At 21.9% G+C, this 21,159-nt stretch overlaps 1 protein-coding gene across 8 annotated transcripts in view; it reads left to right on the top strand.

The window, feature by feature from the left end:
• Nucleotides 1-20,632, top strand: part of LOC117178903 (AP-1 complex subunit gamma-1) — a 93,038-nt gene extending 72,406 nt beyond the window's left edge. For 6 of the 8 annotated variants that reach the window (XM_033370438.1, XM_033370436.1, XM_033370437.1 and 3 more), the window contains 4 exons: nt 7,350-7,617; nt 14,513-14,673; nt 14,781-14,873; nt 20,470-20,571. In XM_033370438.1, the coding sequence (XP_033226329.1) occupies nt 7,350-7,617; nt 14,513-14,673; nt 14,781-14,873; nt 20,470-20,571 (624 nt within the window). Of the gene's footprint in view, nt 1-7,349; nt 7,618-14,512; nt 14,674-14,780; nt 14,874-20,469 lie in introns of all 8 variants that reach the window. The other 2 variants (XM_033370435.1, XM_033370442.1) reach the window with 1 other exon arrangement.
• The last annotated feature ends 527 nt before the right edge of the window (nt 20,633-21,159 follow it).

The raw sequence follows: 21,159 nt of genomic DNA, 5'->3' as shown, positions 1-21,159 counted from the left end.
TAAATTTTTAAATAAAATGATGAATATTTCACTGGAATACTTGAATTTTTACCCAAAAAGATCAATTTTCAAACAAGAAGATTAATTTTCTAACAAAAAAAAGGGGGTTTCAACAAAATATATGAATTTTCAAAAAATTAGTTACATTTTTTAATAAAAAAGAAAATTTTTCAACCAAATAGTTGAATTGTTAACTAAAATTATGAATTTTGTGAAAAGTTGAATTTTGAATCAAAAGGATGAATTTTCGACTAAAAAGATGAAATTTTAACTAAAATGATCAATTTTTAAATAAAACGATGAATATTTTACTGGAATACTTGAATTTTCATCCAAAAAGATTAATTTTCAATCAAGAAGATTAATTTTTTACCAACAAAAAAAGTATTTTCAACAAAATATTTGAATTTTCAAAGAATTAGTTACATTTTTTTGTGATACATTTTTTAATAAAATGATGAATATTTCACTGGAATACTTGAAGTTTCATCCAAAAAGATTAATTTTCAAACAAGAAGATTAATTTTTTACCAACAAAAAAAGGATTTTCAACAAAATATTTGAATTTTCAAAGAATTAGTTACATTTTTTACTAAAAAAAGATCATTTTTCAACCAAACAGTTGAATTTCAAACTAAAAAAGGTAAATGTTCAGACAAAAAAGGAATATTTAAATTTTCATTGAAAAAAAATTAATTCTCAACCAAACACATGAATTGTTAACTAAAATTATGAATTTTGTGGAAAGTTAAATTTTGAACCAAAAGGATGAATTCTCAACTAAAAAGATGAAATTTCAACTAAAATGATAAATTTTAAAATAAAATGATGAATATTTCACTGGAATACTTGAATTTTCACCCAAAAAGATAAATTTTCAAACAAGAAGATTAATTTTTTACAAAAAAAAAAATGATTTTCAACAAAATATACGAATGTTTGCAGAATTAGTTACATTTTTGACTAAAAAATACAGTTTTTCAACCAAATAATTGAATTTCGAACTGAAAACTAAAAAAAAAGAACTAAAAAAATTAATTTTCAACCAAAAAGATGAATTTTTTACTAAAATGATAAATATTTAACTCGAAGATAAATTTTCAATAGAAAATTGAATAGTTACATTTTCAGTTGAAAACAAAATAATAATAATTTTCAAGAAAAAAAACAAACAATTTTCAAAAAAATACTTCAAGTTTGAACTGTAATAATTAAATAGACAGTACAAAAAATTAAATTTCAGCCAAGGAAAAAAACAAATATTCAACAAATCAGCTCCATTTCTCACGAAATATATGAATTTTTAGTTAAAATGATGAACCATCAAAAACAAAAATTAGTTTTTAATCGAAAATGTAGTAGTTGATATTTCAATCAAAAATATTTAAATTTTAGTTAAAAAATTAATTTCAAACCGAAAGAAAACGAGTTTTCAACCAATAGTCTAAATAAAGTAATAAAAACCTACTTTTACACATAAAAATAATTCAAATTAATTTAAAAAAAAAAATCAAACAAATTATATTGATTGCCGTAAAATTTGAATGAATTTAGAGAAATTTAAGGTAAATGAGAAGAAGTTGATGAAATTTATAAAAATTCAAGTTGAATTTTCAAAAATGAAAATGATTGGAAAAAAATTAAAAAATATGACAAAGCGTCACTGAATTCAGGAAATTTGAAAAGAGCTTAAAAAAATTCAAGGGAATTGAAAAAAAAATTGACGAAATGCCTGATACTTTAAGGTAATTTTAAAAGACTTTGGGAACAGTGAAATAAAAATTGTTTTTAAAGAATTGAAAAAATCCACTGAATTAGGTAGAATTAGGTAAAACAAGAAGAATTCAAGTGAATTAAAAAATTCAAGGGGATTTCAAAAAATTTAAAAGAATTCAGGCTGAGTTTCAAAAAGTATTTTCAAATCTCATCCAATATTGGAAAAACTACTAATTTCTAACCAAAACAGTGACTAATGACTACAAAACATTTCAAAAGAATTCAAATGAATTCGACTATTTTATTTAATTGAAAACTTTTTAAAAAAAATTAATGAATTTAAGGAAAATAAGAAGATGTGGATGAAAATTATAATAAACCAAATGGAATTTAAAAAGGAATGAAGTGAATTGAAAACAATGAAAAATATGAAATTTTGGTTTTTAAGTGTGTAAGAATGTAAGGTAAAGAATTTAGCATTAATTAATAAGAATTCAGGGGGAATTCCACATGAATTGCAAACAATATTTGAAAATAATTAAAGAAAAATTCTTTAGAATCGATTAAAATATTCAAATCTTGGACAATCTTTGGAATCTTTTTAAATATCCTAAAATATTTCAAATTCTTTAAAAAATAAAAATTTGTAATTTTTTAAATTAACCTAAAATATTTCAAATATTTTAAAATAATTTGAAATCCTTTTAAATTTTTTAAAGCCCTTGAAAATTCCAAAGTATTTGAAAAAATATCGTGAAATATTTAAAATCCTTTTATCATTTCAACAAGTGATCAATTATCGTAAGAAAATTCTTGAAATTCACTAAATCATTATAAAATCCCTTGACATTCTAGATTTCCTGAGATCATGGAAAATTTAATAATTGCCTTAAGAGCTTTAAAAATCCCTCAGTAATTGAAATGCTCGGAAACCTTATAAAATCCTGCGAAATATTTTAAAATCTTATAGGTCCTGTAAAATCGTTCCAATTCATCCGAAATTCTAGAAAATTCTTTATCCTAAAATATTTCATAGATTGCAAAGAACAGATTTTAATATTGTGAATAATTCTATAAGTATTTGATTTCTTCTCAGTTAATTTTTTTTTGCTCTCAAAACGGTAATTTTAATGAAATGCGAAGAATAATTTGATTCTTTTAGTCTATTGGAAATGGTAGTCTACCATTTCGCCACCTGGTGTCGAAAACTGAAAATAGAAAGAGCAGGTACAATTTTAAAGATGTAAATTAATTTTGGCATAAAATTAATGAATTTAAGTTTAAATAAAATTTAATTAGTATATTTAACGACAATTTTTATCCAGATTATGCGCAGAAGACGAATAATAGGCGATTTAGGATGGCCGTTTTAATCCAAGAAAAAAATCCTGGTCATTTATTTCCCGGGGTTTTCCCGGTTCGAAAATATTTTTCATGGTCAATGAAATTTAAAAAATCGAACTCTGAAGGTACAATTTTTAACTAAATGCAGTTAAACTGCAAAATAAATTTTTTAACTTTTATAAATTGCAGAGTTCAAAGATTCAGGTCTAAAAATATAAATCCACGTTAATACGTTCAATGCTCTAAAGTCTAAATTGAAGAATCAATCAATGAATTAAAAATTTTCAAAATTATATCATTTAAAGCAATTTTAAGCCGATTGCATTTTTTTTGTTTATAAACTAAACACTTCTTAAATTAAAAGTTAAATAATTTATATTTTAAATGGTTCAAATATCCTGAAACATCTGCATGTTGTTTACATTTTTTTCAAATTTTTTATTATTTTTGAAATTATTTCAGAACATTTAAATATCCTTTAAAATGAATCCAATTTTTTCTAATTTTTTTTTAATTCTACAAAATTGAACATATTTCCTTAAAATCTTCCACATTTATTTTGGATAATTTTGTATATCTTTATCAATCTTTTTGAATAATCACTCAAAATTATCCTTTCAAAATCAAAATCATTTTCAATCTTCATAGGAAATATTTTTTAAACTTCTGAAGCCATTCAAAATTCTTAAAAAGCTTTTAAATTTTCTGTTCAAAATCTGCCAAAATCTATATTTTGTTTTAAATTAGGCCGTGGGCTATTTACATCTCAAATTTGTTACCAATAGCCGGATTTTGTGGGTAGACGTAGACACTTTGTTTAAATAATTTCAAATAATTTCAAATTTTAAATTGAATTTGAATTTTTTCAAAACTTCTAAATATTTTTTCAACTTCCTTGATTTTTTAAAGAATAATATGTATTCAATTGTTATTTTTACATTGAAGTTCAAAAATTTGACTTACTAATAAATTTTTGCATGTATTATGTTAAAAATTAATCGTCTGGCCGAATTTTTTTTATAGACATTTAAATCTTTTTGGTGAAAATTAAACTGTTCTATTATTTGTTAAAAAAATTATCTTTCTTAGTTACAAATTTATCTAATTTGTTGAAAATCTGTCTTTTTTGTAGAAAATTAACCTTTTTGTTTGAAAATTCTATTAAAAATTAAAATAATTGTTTCAAAATTCATGTATTTTGTAAAAAATTAATCTAATTGGTATGTTGTTTTGAAATTTATTTTTTTTTGCTAAAAATTGACTATTCCATTTTTTTCGTCATTTTTTTCATAGACATTTAATTTTTAATCTGAAAATGAACTTATTTGGTTGAAAATTTAATTATTTGGTTGAAAATTTTACTTTATTTGTTAAAGCCTCATTTTTCGTCGAAAGGTTTGTTTTTATAAAAATTTTTTTTAAACATTTCAAAGATTTGAAATAATTTGAAAATTTGGTTGGAAGATTTCATAAGATTTAATATATTTTAATGATTTTAAACGAATACAAAAGATTTGAAAAGATTGAAAAAAGATTTCAAAAGAATTTGAAGGGTTTCAAAAAATGGTTTTAAAAATAAAACAAAGATTTTAAACTATTTCAATTTTTTGTAGATGATTTCATAAGGTATCATAAAGATTTGAAATTTTTCAAATATTTTGAACACTTAACAAAGATTTTAGAGATTTTAAAACTATATTCCTAAGATTTGCCAATTTTTAAAAAATTTTAAACAATTTCGAATTTTTAGTGGATATAAAAAACACTTCACAAAAGTCTCAAAATTTTCATTAAAAAAATTCATAAAGATTTTTAAAGAATACGAGAATTTTAACAAGGGTGAAGTACATCAGATTTCAAAGATTTAAAATGATTTCAAAAATTTTTTGGAAGATTTCATAAGATACACAACGATTTAAAATATTTGAATGATTTTAAACGAATAAAAAATATTGCAAAAATATTTCAAAGAATTCTTGGGAATTTAACAAATTTTTAACAAGAATTTCAATAAAGCACGCCAGATATCAAATATTTAAAAAAATTTAAAAGATTTAAAATGATTTCAAAATTTTATTAGAAGATTTCAAAAGATTTCAGAAAAATTTGCAATATTTTAATGATTTTCAACGAATACAAAAAATTTGAAAAGATTTCAAAGAATTGTAAGTGATTTTAAAAGATTTCAAGAATATTTTAAACGATTTACAAGTTTTTGAGAAGATTTCAAAAATTTAAAGGAGGATACAGTTCACTATTTTTAAAAATTTGTAAACATTTTGATGATTTCAAACGAACAGAAAAGGAAATTCCAAAAGATTTTACTAAGATTTTGAATATTCCATTGATTTTCAACGATTATAATAAATTTCAAAAAGATTTTACAAATATTTCAAAGAATTCAAAAGGATTTAAAAATATGCAGTACACCAGATATAAAAAATTTAAATGATTTTGAACGGTTTTAAAAGGTTTCAACCAAATTTAGGAGATTTCAAAACATTTTAATTATTTTAAAACGAGTAAAACGATTTCAATTCTTTTGTTAAAATGCTGCCCTTTTTTCGTAAAAAATTAACCTTTTTGGTGAAAAAATTCCCTTGAAAATAAAATATTTGGTTAAAAATTGGACTATTTCGCTGAAAGTTTATTTTTCTTGGTTAACGACTGATTTCTCTAACTTAAAATTAAACTATTCTATTTATTGTTACAAAATTTTTTTTAGTTGAAAATTCATCTGTTTGATTGAAAGTGTTTTTCTTTTTATTGGAGATGCATCATTTTAGTTAAAAGTTTATTTTTTTCGTTAGAAATTGAACGAATCTTCTTGAATATTCGTTGTTTTTTTTTGAAAATTATTTTTCTTACTAAAAATGTAGCTTTTTCATTTTTTTTAGAAAATTGATCTTTTTCAGTTGCAAAATTCGCTTATTTTATTGAAAATTCGTATTTTTTAGTCGAAAATTCAATTATTTAGTAAAAAATCCTTTTTTTTGGTTTTAAGTTCAACTTAATATTTTGAATGAGATTTTTTTATTGAAAACTCTTTCTTTGTTGAAAATTCAATTCTTTTTTTGAAATACTGCCCTTTTTTGGTAAAAAATTAACCTTTTTCGTGAAAAAATTCCCTTGAAAATAAAATATTTGGTTGAAAATTAACGTATTTTATTAAAAATTAATCTATATAGTTTTCTGTATTGAAAATAAATTTTTGTACCAAAAATGTAACTTTCAGTTTTCGTAGAATTTTTTTTTATGTACAGTTGATCTTTTTGGTTAAAAATTTGACTATTTCGTTGCAGATTTATTTTATTTTATTCGTAATTTATCTTTTTTAGTTAAAATTTATCTACTTGAATAAAAATTTTTTTTTATTGGAGATTTATCATTTTGGATAAAAGTTTATTTCTTTGATTAGAAATCTGCTTTAGAAATCTTTGCTTCGAAAGCTGTTTCATTTTTGTTAGAAAATTGATATTGTTTAGTTGAAAATTTACTTATTCAGGTTTGCTACAAGAACTGAAAGACTTGGAAAAGTTGTGGGATTTTTAAAAAGTGTTTTATAATTAAACAAATGGAATTAAACAAAAATGACTGGAAAACCTGGAAAAATCATGAAATTTTGAAAAAAATGGCTGGAAATTTTTTAATTGTCTCTATTCCAAAGTCTTAATAATTTAGTATTTTATAGCGAATTCTATTTATTTATTTATTTAAAAATTGGAAAATAAAACTGGAGGAAAACGCAAATATCAGACAAAGTGTAAGAATTAAATGAAAAGAAACAGAAGATTCAATGGGAAAAGCAAAAAGAACTGGAATATGTTGAAGCAATTCATGAACTGATTAAATTTTCATAAATTTTAATATAGACAATTTTACTAGTTCTTGCGATCTAAAAGTTTTATTTCAACTTCGATAGAAAGTTCACCGTCTTTTTAGGTTACCATTATTTTCAAATTTAATTTGAATTAATTTGCATACACAAATTTTAATTTATTATTAATTTACAAAAAAATTACGAGCTAACTGTCCACAATTTAAAAAAATTAAGAATTCCATACTATAATTGTTCTTAAAGTAATAAAAAAAAGTAATATGGTTATGATTACAGAATACTTTTTTTTTATAAAAATATTACTCTTGTAACAACCCTCTTATTTTGTTGAAAAAAAATCGCCTTTTTTAGTCGAAAATTTGATTATTTTGGTAGAAAATGGATTTTTTTGGGGTTGTAAATTCTTTAAATTGATTAATTAATTTGGTTTTATATTTATTTATTTTTGCAGAATGCACTTTTGGATCTGCTTGGCACAACTGATTTAAATTCGTCATTGCCGAGTGTGTCGGCTGCATCGCTTTCGGCAAGTACACCCTCTGCGACGAACAGCAATGACCTTTTGGACCTCTTGGGAGGGTTGGATTTGAGTTCACCAGCTCTCGCCTCAGCCCCTTCACTGACGCAACAGTCACCGTCACAACTATTCAGTCCGACTAATACCTCGAATTTTCTCGTCGATGGTTTACTTAATTCTGCCACCTCGCCAACACAAAATGGTTCGTTTTCTCATTTATTTTATTCTAATTTATTATAAAAATAGTTGAATTTTCCATACAAAAATTGGAATTTTCAACTAAGAAAATTAATTTTTCAGCAACAAAAGATTAATTCTCAATAAATAACAAAAATTTTCAATCAAAGAGTTTAATTTTTAAACTAGAAACAGATCAATTTTCTAAGAAAAAAAATGGAATAGTTACATTTTCGACAAAATAGTTGCAGTTTTTATCCAGTTTGTTAAATTTCCAAAACAAAATGATGAATTTTTTTTACTTGACAATACTAACTTCACCCAAGAAATGTAATTATTGATATTTAAATACAGAAAGGTTTTAATTTTAAATAAAAAAAAAAAACAAAAACATTTGAATGTATCACAAAAAATTTAAATTGCAATAAAAAGAAAAAGTTATTTTCTTCCAAATAGTTGAATTTTTAACAAAATACATATATTTTTAACCAAAATGTTGCTTTTTTTTTACCACAAAGGATTAATTTTCAATAAAAGACATTAATTTTAAAAAGAAAAGTGGAATTTTCTAGGAGAAAAATGCATTTTGAACAAATTGCATAAATTTTCAACTATTTAGTTTAAACAATGGATTTAATGTTAATCCAAATTTTCTTTTATTAATTCTTAGTTTATATTTTTTTTCGTTTCTAAACATTTTTGACGGAATAGTACAATTATTTAACTGAAAAATATCAAAATTGAATTGAATATTGAATTGAAGCAAAAAAATAGAATAGTTCAGTTTTTGTTTAAAAAATGAATTAAAAAAAAAGTTTTAATGTCAAATAAAAACTAAAAATAAATAATTTTTTAAATAATAATTTTTTAAAAATAATTTTCAACCCTACAGTTTCATTTTCAGCAAAAAAAATATTATTTTCTGCAAAATAGTTAAATTTTATACTAGAAAAGACGAATTTTTAATAAAATACATGAATTTTTAAACTAACAGTTGAATTTTCTACCAGAAATGATGAATTTTGAACCAAAAATGGAGTAGTTAAAGTTTCTTTTAAGAGAATTAATTTTCAATTTTAAAAAAATCTATCAACCAGACAGAATTTTCTACTAAATTATTAAATTTTCAAGCATAAAAAATGAATTTTCTATAAGAATTGAATTTTGAACGAGAGGATTGTACTTTTTCGAAAAATAAAATAAAAATAGAGTAGGTAAGTTTTCATTAAAAATATTAATCGTCAATAATTTTTCCCTTCAAATTGTAATTTGCCTGAAACTTTTTTTTTGTGACTGAAAAATGTTTTTTAGTTGAAAATTCCAAAATTTCGTTAAAAATCCATGTCTTTTGTTGTAAATGTAATTATTTTGTTGAAAGTTTATCTTTTTTGGGAAAAAATTAATATTCTGGGTTGAAAATATATCTTTTTGGAAAATATTTATTCTATTTTTATTAAAAACGTAGCTGGTTGGAAATTAATACTTTCTTTAAAAAAAATTAAACTATTTGTTTAAAAATTAACTTTTTTGTTCAAATTTTGATTTGCCATATCAAACAAAATTATAATAGTTGATTTAACCAATGAATTTTTTGATGTTTAATTAAAAACAGTTTAATTTTAAACAAAAAATGGAATCGTTAAATTTTTAGTAACAAAAATTAATTTTAAAATAAAAAACAAAAAATTTCAAGAAAATATTTGAATTTCCATTCAAAAAGTTCATTTCAAACAAAACATTTGAATTTTCTATAAAAAGTTGAATTAAAAAAAAAAATGGTTGTAAAAAGAATGTAATATTTCAGGTCAAATCCTCAACCCAAAAAGATTAATTTTCCATCAAACAGTTGCATTTTTAACGAAAAAAGATTTAATTTATAATAAAATAGATATATTTTATAACTAAAAAAACGATTTTTTTACAGAATAAATAAATTTTCAAAAAAAAAAACTTCATTTTCAACCAAATAGTTTAATTTCCAATCCAAAAGGACGAATTTTCAACAACAAATTAAATTTTTAAACAAATATTTGGATTTCCAACAAAAAAGATGAATTTTTCAATAGAAATTTTAAACTTTTCACAAACAAGTTAAGACAAATGAAATAGTTCATATTTCAAGCAAAGAAGATTTCAATTTGGAAGAAAAGGTTGAATTTTAATCAAATTAATCAAATCCTCAACCGAAAAAGATTATTTTTTAAACAAGCAGTAACATTATTATGTAAAAAAGATGAAATTTCTACCAAAAGAGATCAATTTTAAAACAAAAAAGGCAAATTTTTAACAAAACGATTAAATTTCAAACTAAAAAGTTAATTTTCAATCAAATAGTTGAATTTTTAAACCAAAAACTGGAATTTTCAAATCAAAAAGACGAATTTTCTACAAAAAAAAGTTTTCAATCTACACGAATTTTCTACAAACAATTGAATATTAAATGAAATGTTCATTTTCAATCAAATAGTTCAATTTTGCAATAATGAACTGGAATTTTCATATAAAAAAGACGAATTTCTAGCAATGTAATTAAATGTTCAACCCAAACAGATAGGAATTTTTAAGAAAAAAGGTACTTTCAATTTTCTAAAAAAAAAAAACAGTTGAACTCTCAACGAAAAATCTAATAATTGTATTTCCAAGAAAAAAGATTTTATAGTTTAATAAAAAGTTGAATTTTGAAAAAAATAGTTAAATCCTTAACCAAAAAAGATTAATTTTCAAGCAATTGCATTTTTAATTAAAAAATCTGAAATTTAAAATAAAATAGACTCATTTTCAAATCAGATTTACGAATTTTCAACAAAAACAATTGAATTTTTAATAACTAAGTTCATTTTCAACCAAATAGTTCAATTTTGAACCCAGAAATATGAATTTTCATTCTAATAGTTAAATTTTCAAACCAAAAATACGAATTTTCTACAAAGCAATTGAATATCTAGGAAGAAAGTTACTTTTTAATCAAATAGTTGAATTTTAAAACCAAAAAATAGAATTTTCAAACCAAAAAGTTGAATTGTCAAGCGAACAAGACGATTCTTGTACAAAACAGTTTAATTTTAAACCTGAAAATAGAGGTTTTCAACAAAAAAAAGTTAATTTTCAATCATAGTGTAATTTTAAAACCTAAAACTTAAATTTTCAATACAAAAAGACGAATTTTCTACAAAACAGTTTCATTTTCAGCCCGCAAATATGAGTAAAAAAAATACATTTTCAATCATAGTGTAATTTTCAAACCGAACAGTCAAATTTTCTTCATAACAATTAAATTTTATACCTAATAGTTGAATTTTATACCAAATTGTGGAGTTTTCAAGCCAAAAAGATGAATTTTCTATGAAAGGTTTGAATTTTCAAACAAACAAACATAGAAACAAAAAATAGAATATATTATATTTTTTGTTTGTTTCAATTGTTTATTTTATTTTGTTTGTTTTAACTGTTTATGTATTCTATCAAAAATTTGTCTTTTTCAATAATATTTAAATATTTTTTATTTGACATTTAAACTTTTGTTTTAATAATTACCTATAGGTAAGTTTTCAACAAAAAAGAAAATGAATTATTAAAACAAAACTTTAAATCTCAAATAAAAAATATTTAAATATTATTGAAAATGAATTATTAAAACAAAAGTTTAAATGCCAAATAAAAAATATTTGAATATGATTGAAAATGACAAATTTTTAACAACAAAAAAATGATTTTCTACGAAATAGTTTTATATTTTATACTAGAAAAGACAAATTTTTGATAGAATACATGAATTTTTAAACAAACAGTTGAATTTTCTACCAGAAAAGTTGAATTTTGAACCAAAAATGGAGTATTATTTTCAATTAAAAAAAATGTATCTATCAAACAGAATTTTCCACAAAACAGTTGAATTTTCAACAATGAAGTAAATTTTGAATAGTAAGTTCAAATTTCATAGAAAAATATAATAGTTCCTATTTCAAAAGAAAAAGATTTTAATTTAAAACATAAAAAATAGTTGGATTTGACCAAAAAATTAGAAAAAAATTCCAACTAAATACTTGAATCCTTAACTTAAACAGATTGATTTTCTACCAAGTAGTTGTATTTTTAACCGAAAAAATTCATTGTTCACCAAAAAAGATGAATTTTCTACCAGAGAAGACAAATTTTCAATAAAATACTTTTTTTTTAAATTATTTTGTGCCAAATAGTCGAATTTAATGCCAAATTGTGGAATTTTCAATCCGAAAATCTGAATTTCAAATCAATAAAAATAAAAATAGAATGGTTCAATTTTAATTTAAAAAAATAATTTTCAACAAAGAAGAAAATGTATTTTCTATAAAACAGTTGCAGTTTGTACGAAAAAAAAAATATTTTATTTCTAAATAATTCTCAACTCAAAGAAATTAATTTTCCACCCTACAGTTTCATTTTTAACAAAAAAAAAAAAAATAGATTTTCTACCAAGAAAAACAAAAGTAACGTACATATCATTTCTACCAAATTTTGGAATTTTTAACTTAAGAGTATGAATTATTAATAGAAAAGTTAATTTTCAACCAATCAGTTGAATTTTTATCAAAGTAGTTTAATTTTTAACCAAAAAATCCTCAATTAAAACAGATTAATTTTTAAATATGAAGTTTATTTTTTACCAAAAAAAGATGAATTTTTCACCAAATAATTGAATTTTCAACAAAATAAATAAACTTGTAACAAAATAGTGGATTTTTCGACTAAAAAATATGAATTTTCAATAAATTACATAAGTTTTCAACTAAATAGTTTAAAGAATGGATGTGGTGTAAATACAATTTTTATTTGCTAGATTTAGAGTTTATATTTTGTTCATTTCTAAAAATTTTTTACTAAATACTTTAATTTTGAAACTAAAAAAGATCCCTTTTGAATCGAAAATTTAGTACTTATATTTTGATTAAGGAGAATTAATTTTCAATAGAAAAGCACCATTTTCTACAAAATACCTACTTTATATTTGTACCAGATGGTTGAATTTTATAACAAATTGTGGAATTTTCAAGTCAAAAAGAGGAATTTCTTTTAAAAAGTTGAATTTTCAACCCGAGAATTTGAATTTTAAAAATAAAAATAAAAATATAATATGCAAGTTTCGATAAAATGCAATAATTTTTTAACCAGACTTGAATTTTCGACCAAAAAAGAGGAATTTTTAACAAAAAATGGAGTATGTAGTTGAATTTTTATTTAAGAGAATTAATTTTCTATTAAAAAAAAAAATTATCAAACATGAATTTCCTACAAAACAATTTATAGAATTAATAGATAGAAATAATTTTTAACAAAAAGTAGCGAATTTTTTCAACTAAATTAAATTTTTTTAATCAGCTTTTAATAAAGTTGTTTAAATTTTAACCAAAGATTTTAATTTTCAACCTAAAAAAATGAAATTTTAACGAAAAATGTATACGTTGATATTTCAACAGAAAAATATTTTTATATAAAATAAAAAATAGTTGGAATTAAGAAGCAAAAACAAATTCTCAACAAAATACTTCAATCCCTAACTATAATAGATTAATTTTCTACTAAATAGTTGAATTTTCAACTAAGAAGATTAATTTTCTATCAGAAAAGAAGAATTTTCAACCCCAGAATATGATTTTTCAACATTTTCAGTTAAAAGAATTAATATTTTAACTGCAAAAAACAACAAAATTTCAACTAAAATGATGAATGTTCAATCAAAAAAATAAATTTTAAGAAAACAATTTGAATTTTCAACCTTAAAAGATGAACTTTCAACGAAAAATGTAACATTTGATATTTCAGCAGAAAAATAGTTTTCATTTAAAACAAAAAATAGTTTAATTTAATCAATAAAAACAAAATTTTAACAAAATAGTTGAATCTTCAATTAAAAGAGATTAATTTTTAAACATAAAATTTATTTTTTACCAAAAAAGATGCATTTTTAACGAAATATATAAATTTTCAACTAAATAAATAATTTTGTTAACATAATAGTGCAATTTTCTACTAAGAAATATGAATTTTCATTCAAAAAGATTAATTTTCTAAAAAGTTGTAATTAAATACTATAATTTTTAGAACAAAAAGATGAGTTTTTAACCGATAATTTAATATTTTTGTGATTGGGGATAATTAATTTTTAATAAGAAATCACAATTTTCTACGAAATAGTTTAATTTCGTACCAGATGGTTGAATTTTATAACAAATTGTGGAATTTTTAAGCCTAAATTGCGAATTTTCCATAAAACAGGTGAATTTTCGAGAAAGTAATTAAATTTTCAGTTAAAAAAATTATTTTTAATTTTTTTTTTTAAATCAACAAAGACGAATTTTCATGAAAAAATACTCCAATCCTGTTCTAAAACATTAATTTTTAACCAAATAATTACATTTTTAACAGAAAAACTTGAAAATGTGAATTTTTGAATTAAAAAAAATAAACGTTGAACCTAAACAGATTAATTTTTAATTTAAAAAATATTAAATTTCTACAAAGTAGTCAATTTTCAATTTAAAATGTTTTTAGTCAAGGAAAAAAGAAAATTACCAGGAAATTGTTGAATTTCCAAGCATAAAAGACGAATTTTTAACAAAACAGTTGAATTTTCAATCAAGAAATATTGTTTTTTTTTTAAAACAAAATTGTTACATTTTCAACAAAATAACTCAATTTTAACCTGAATAATAAAATTTTGAACCAAAAAAGACGAATTTTTAACCAAAGATTTTATATTTAGTAGACATTTCAACCAAAAATAATTGGATTTTCTTTTTTATTGTAAATGAAAATTTTTAAAATAATCTAAATATTATTTTAAGAATAAAATTTTTAATAAGTTTATTTTTAATCCTTGAAAATTTTAATGATACTATTTTGAATATATTTTTGAAAATTTCTGGTTTTTTTTCTTCTTCTAGAAGTCCAAAGTATGGTTGTATTCGATAAAGCGGGACTCAAAATTACTTTTAAGTTGGAACGGTCGACAGATAATGCAGATTTGCTAATGATTAACATGTCGGCGCAAAATTTGGGATCGACCCCTTTGACTGAATTTCTATTTCAAGCTGCCGTTCCCAAGGTTAGTTTAAATATAAATTTTTGTATAGATTTTTATATAAATTTTTATAAAAAATTTTATATTTAATTATAATTTAGGGCGTTTCTAAATACTTGATTATTTTACAGACATTCCAGTTGCAAATGTTATCACCTTCCGGTACTGTTATTCCCCCTGCGGGACAAGTTACTCAAGTATTAAAAGTGACGAATATCCATAAAGTAAGTACAAAATTTATAAATAATTAATTTTTTTAATTACATAAATATTAAATATTATCCTTTCCTTGCCTAGAATTGTCAGGGAATTTTTATATACCCGGGAAAACCTCGAAATGTTAGCGAATTTTTTTTTTTTTAAGTCACGCAATTTTTTCCAGAGCGTGCTGAATTTTTTTTAAAATTACAATAGAAAATTGAATAAAAATGATTCTTTATTTGCAAACGTATTTTTTTTGTTGGAAATAATTTTTTTTTTTATCTAAAAATTTAACTAGTCTATTTTTGACTGGAAATTGATAGTTTTTAGTATAAAATTCAAGTATCTGATTTAAAATCCATGTATTTTGTGGAAAATTCATTCTTGTCCCTTGAAAATTCAACAGTTTGTTTGCAATTTTTTCGATCTTGACTGAAAAATCTCTCTCAGCTAAAACTTGAATTATTTTGTAACCTTTTTTGTTTTAATTCAACTGATTTTGACTAAAGATTACAATTTTTTTTTTTGTTGAAATAACAATTACTGCATTTTTCGTTCAGAATTCATCTGTTTTGGAATGAAAATTTGATTACTTGGTTTGAAATTCATACTCTTTTGTTAAAAATTAATTTTGTTTGTGGAAAATTCATTATTTTAATTGAAAATTTATCTCCTTGGTTGTAAAATGAGCAATTTGGTTGAAAAATTGTTTTTTCTTGGGCTGAAAATGAATTTTTTTCACCAAAGATGTAACTGTTCCAGTTAAAACTTTAAATATTTTGTTGAATTTTATTTTATTTTTTTAAACTGAAAACGTAACTATTCCAGTTAAACATTTTATAATTTCAGTTAAAAATTAATTTTTTCGTGAGGTATTAATTGCTTTTAACTCATTTAATTTTTGTCTTAAAATTTTTTATTGGTTAAAAATTCGTCTTTTTATTAAAAATAAATTTTCTGTATTGAAAATTCACCTTTTTCGTTGAAAATTCAATTATTGTAGGTAAAGACTCATAATTTCAGTTGAAAATTCATCTTCCTGCAAAATTGAACTATTCCAGTTGAAGATTCATAATTTTAGTAAAAATGCATCACTTTCTTCAAAAATTTAACTATCAAAAATTAATTTTCAACCCTACAGTTCCATTTTTACCAAAAAAAATTTACAAATATTTGTTGGCAATTTATCTTTTTTTAGTTGAAAATTCATATATTTTGTTGAAAATTTATCAGATTGTTTAAAAAAATATCTTTTTTAGTTGAAAATTCGCATTTTTTGGTAGAAACTAATCTTCTTATTTGGAAATTCATCTTTTTCGTTGAAAATTTAATTATTTTAGTTAAAAATGTATAATTTTAGTTGAAAATTGATCTTTTTGGTTGAACCTTAATTTTTTAAACTAAAAATATTACTATTCTTTTTTTTTCACAATTTATCTTCACTAGTTGAAAATTCATCTTTTTTGATAGTAATTAATCTTGTAGGTTGAAATTTTATCTTTTCGGTTTAAATTTCACCTTTTTTGTTTAAAATTTAACTATTTCAATTGAAGGTTCTTCATTTAAGTTGAAAATTCAATTATTCTGGTAAAAAATTCATCATTTTAGTTGAAAATTAATTTTCTCCGTTAAAAATTCCACTATTTGGTTGAAAAATCGTATTTTTTAGTGGAAAAGTCAACTATTTCTTTGAATTTTCCACTAGGAGATTAAGTTCCACAAAAAAAAACAAGAATTTTCAACTAAAAAAAATAGAAGTATTGTCAACCATAAATTGAGTAGTTAAAGTTACAGTTAAAAAATTAATGTGGATTGAGAGAGATAAATTTGCGTCTAAAATGATAGGATATTCAATTGAAATATTTACATTTATAGTTAGAAAAGAAATATTTAAAAAAAAATAATAATATTCAACAAAAAATCGTTACATTTTAAAATAAAGTGATGAATTTTCAAGTAAAATTATGGATCTTTAATTGAAATAGTTGATTTTTTTCAAAAAATAAATTTTTAACAAAGAAGATTAATTTCTACCAAAAAAAGACGAATTTTCAATGAAAAAATATTGTTTTTCAACAAAAAATTGCTTAGTTACATTTTGAGTTAAAGAAAACGACTAAGTTTCAAAAAATAGTTGAATTATCAAGCAAAAAATTCTAAAAATCGTAGGAAAAATTCGACTTATTTTAACAGATATTTTGAAGTTTAGAAAAAATTTCAAAAATAATTTGAAATTTCAAAGATGTAAAACAATGTTCAGATTTCTTAAGATTTTCAAATAAAATTTTGAAACTTGTCAAGGGTGTTTAAGCTATTTAAGATGGAAATAATTTAAGAAGTGTTCAGTTTTTGAAAAAATTTATTTTTTAAATTTCTGATGTTTCTAGATTAAAATTGCTTAAAATAATATAATTTTGAAAATTGTAGAGTTCATTGATTGTACGTCCATTTTATACAATTTTATTTTTATTGAACATTTGAGTACAAAATTTTTGAATTCAAAAACTTTTAGGTTCAATTTTAGAAACTTTTTTGGTAGAAAATCGAGCTGTTTATTAGTAATTTTTTTTTAATTGAAAAAAAAAATTTTTTTTTAAACTAAAAATGAAAATACTATTCCAGTTGATTAATTTTTCAACTGAAAATTTAAATGTCCATTTTTGTTTGAAAATTGACCTTTTCTTGTTCGAAATTTAACAATTTGAATATTTATTATTTTAATTATTTGGTTGAAAGTTGAAGTTAAAATTAATTTCTTTGGTTGAAATATGAGCCATCTTATTGCAAACTTTTTTTTTCTTTGATGAAAATGACATTTTTTCTGGTTTAAAATTCAACTATTTTATTTAAAGAATAAAGAATGTAATTATTTTTTTTTTATGTTTTGTGTTTTGTTTTGTCAAAAGTTAGTTTTTCTGTGGAAAGTAATTTTTTAAACAGAAAATTATATTTATTTCAATTGAATATTCCATAGTTTTAGTTGAAAATTAATGTTTTTAACTTGAAATATAATTATTTAAGTTTTGGTCAACAATTTATCTTTTTTGTAAAAATGAATAATTTGTTTAGTTAAAAATTCAACTATTTCAGTTGAAGATTCATTATTTTAGTAAAAAATTCATCAGTTTCGTTGAAAACTAATTCCTTCAAATGAAAATTTAACTGTCCATTTTGGTTGCAAATTGATTTTATTTGATTCAAAATTCAACCATTTTTATGATAATTTGTCTTTTTTACTTTAAAATTTAACTATTTCCTTGAAAATTCACATATTTTGTTAAAAATTGATCTTATTTTTTTGGCAGAAAATTATCTTTCTTTTTGCAACGTAATCTTGTTCAAAAATTCTTCTTTTCAGTCAAAAGTTCAAGTATTCCAGTTAAATATTTATCATTTTGGTTGAAAATTAAGATTCAAGGTGGGAAATAAAATTATTAGTAGAAAATTTAATTATTTTGCTAACAATAAATTTCTTTTGTTTTCTAAATATTTAGATTTTTAACAGAAAATGTATGCATTTTATTTTTGGTAGAAAATGCGCCTTCTTTGAATAAAAATTCAACTATTTGGTTGATAATTTATATTTTTTTATTTAGAAATTAAATTGTGCGTTTTAAAATTTATTTAATTTGTAAAAAAATTCGCATTTTTTGTAAGAAATTAATCTTTAAGTTCTTAGTTAAAAATTATAACTTTGGTTGGATGTTAAATTTTTCAACTGAAAATTTAAAAATTTCATTTTGAATGGAAAATTGACCTTTTCTAGTTCAAAAATTTAACAATTCAGATGTAAATTTGGTTTGTTTAATTGAAAATTCATTTATTTCGTTGAAAATGCACATATTTTGTTTTAAAAAAAAACACCTTTTAGGTAGAAATGATTTTTTTTTTGAAAGTTAGCTTCATTGCTTTTACATTCATCATTTTAATTTAAAATTTACTTTTTTGGTTGAAAAATGAGCTGTTTGATTGAATAATGGTTTTTTCTTTGAATGAACATCAATTTTTCTACCGAAAATCTAACTATTTTATTGAAAAATTGTGATTTTTTTTTTGTTGAATATAATTTTTTTTAAACTAAAAATGAAAATACTACTTTTTTTGTTTGAAAATTGACCTTTTCTTGTTCGAAGTTCAATTATTTGGATGAAAATTATATTTTTCTTTGGAAGTTAATCTTCTTGTTTAAAAATTCTTTGTTTTCCGTTAGAAATTCAAGTATTTCAGTTAAATATTTTATTGAAAACTTCTTTTTTCTTTGAATGAAAATGGAATTTTTTGTCGAAAATTTAACTATTTTGTTGAAAATTGGTTTCTAATTTGTTTAAAAATGATTATTTATTTGAAACAAGAATGTGAACTATTATTCCAGTTCAATAGTCCATAATGTTAGTTAAAAATTTATCTCTTTAGTTGAACACTCATTTTTTAACTGAAAATTTAATGATTCAATTTTTTGTTGCAAAATTCTTCTTTTATTTTAGTTAAAAATTCATTTTTCTGTAACTATTTTTTTTTAAAGTAAGTTTTGGTTATTAAAAGTTAGTTTATTTGTTGAAAGTAATTTTTTCAACAGATAATTATATTTATTCCAATTAAATATTCCATAGTTTTGGTCGAAAATTCATTATTCAGATGAAATAAAATCACTTGCCTGAAAGTTAAACTCTTTTGTTAAAAACAAATGCTTTTTGGTTGAAGATCCATCATTTTAATTAAAAATTAATTTCTTTGTTTAAAATGTGACTAATCTTATTAAAAACTTTTTGTTCTTTGGATGAAAATGGATTTGTTTTCGCCGAAAATTTAACTATTTTGTTGAAAATTTTGTTTCTATTTTGGTTAAAAGTTATCATTTATTTGAACTGAGAATTTGAACTATTATTTCAGTTAAATAGCCCATAATGTTATTTAAAAATTCACCTCTTTGGTTGAACACTTCTTTTTTGACTAAAAATGTAATTATTCAATTTTTTGGATGGTAAATTATCTTTTTTTGTTGAAAATTAATTTTTCTGGTTTAAAATTCAAGTATTTCAGTTGAAGATTTACAATTTTATTTGAATTTTTTTTTTTTAGTTGGAAATTTATTTCAATTGAATATTCCATAGTTTTTGTTAAAAATTTAACTTGAAATTTAATTATTTAAGTTTTGGTCAGCAATCGATTTTTTTGTTGTTGTAAAAATAAATTATTTATTTTCTTGAAAATTCAACTATTTCAGTTGAAGATTCAGTGTTTTAGTAAAATTCATCTTTTTGGTTTGAAATTCACCACTGAGATTGGAAATTGAACCATATTCTTGAAAATACCTTGACATTTTTAACCGATACATTTTTTGTTGAAAATTGATATTTTTTATTGCAAAATTTAGATATTTGTTTGAAAAAAAATTTTTTTTTGCAATATTTTGCTCTGTTCTTTTAAAGGATGTTTGGAATGAACGTCACGTATTTAAAAAAAAAATGTTTAAGTTTTGCGGCAGATATGAATATGTTATTTTTAGATAAGAAGCGGGAAAATTGAAAAACTTTGACCGCGAAAAAAGCGGGAAAGGACCGAGAATTTCAAATCGCCGACCGAATAAATGTGAATTCATTTATTTGTTTCTTTTTCCAGGCCTCGCTGAGAATGAGACTGCGCATTTCTTATACGGGATTGGCGGGTCCTGTATTAGAACAAGCGGAAGTAAACAATTTTCCGTCGTTATTAGCGCAGTGACAGCAGATGATACTGAAGTCAATTGTACATATGCCTGCCTAATAAATAAGTGAGTCTTGAATAGACTGAATCCTAATCTCACCTTTGCGATCATCGCTTTGAAAATAGCGATCTTTCGTTCCAAAGAAATATTGTTGCTGGAAGAAAAAATAGTTTACACCCGAGAAAAGGTAAATCCCCTCCCTCTCTCTCCTCTCGCTGCTCTAAATTCTAAATTCTATAACCTAATTTTATTTGCTGTAGCTGAGCTACACATAAATCACACGAGTTTAGATTTAAGGAGGATGTGATAGTAGGCGAATCGTCTTGCAACATAATTAATTGCCACTTGAGACAATACTATCTCTATTAGTCAATGCATATTTTATGAAATAAATCAGTATTATTTTGAATAACAATAATGGTAAGTAAAAGTTTTTCACGCAGTTCTAGATAATTCCGCAATTATAAAAAAGTTCACTCTATGATTTTGTAAAATGTTGATAAAATATGTTAAAATTATTAAAGTTTGAAAATTTAAATTTAAAGGTCCTGTCTGAACTATGAAACGTACAATGCTCATCATTCGTTCCTTTATGAACTCTTGTA

The sequence above is a fragment of the Belonocnema kinseyi genome, chromosome 8 (genome assembly GCF_010883055.1).
Source record: "Belonocnema kinseyi isolate 2016_QV_RU_SX_M_011 chromosome 8, B_treatae_v1, whole genome shotgun sequence".
Classification (NCBI taxonomy): domain Eukaryota; kingdom Metazoa; phylum Arthropoda; class Insecta; order Hymenoptera; family Cynipidae; genus Belonocnema; species Belonocnema kinseyi.
The sequence above is the reverse complement of the archived record's forward strand: the minus strand, read 5'-3'. Positions and strand labels throughout refer to the sequence as shown.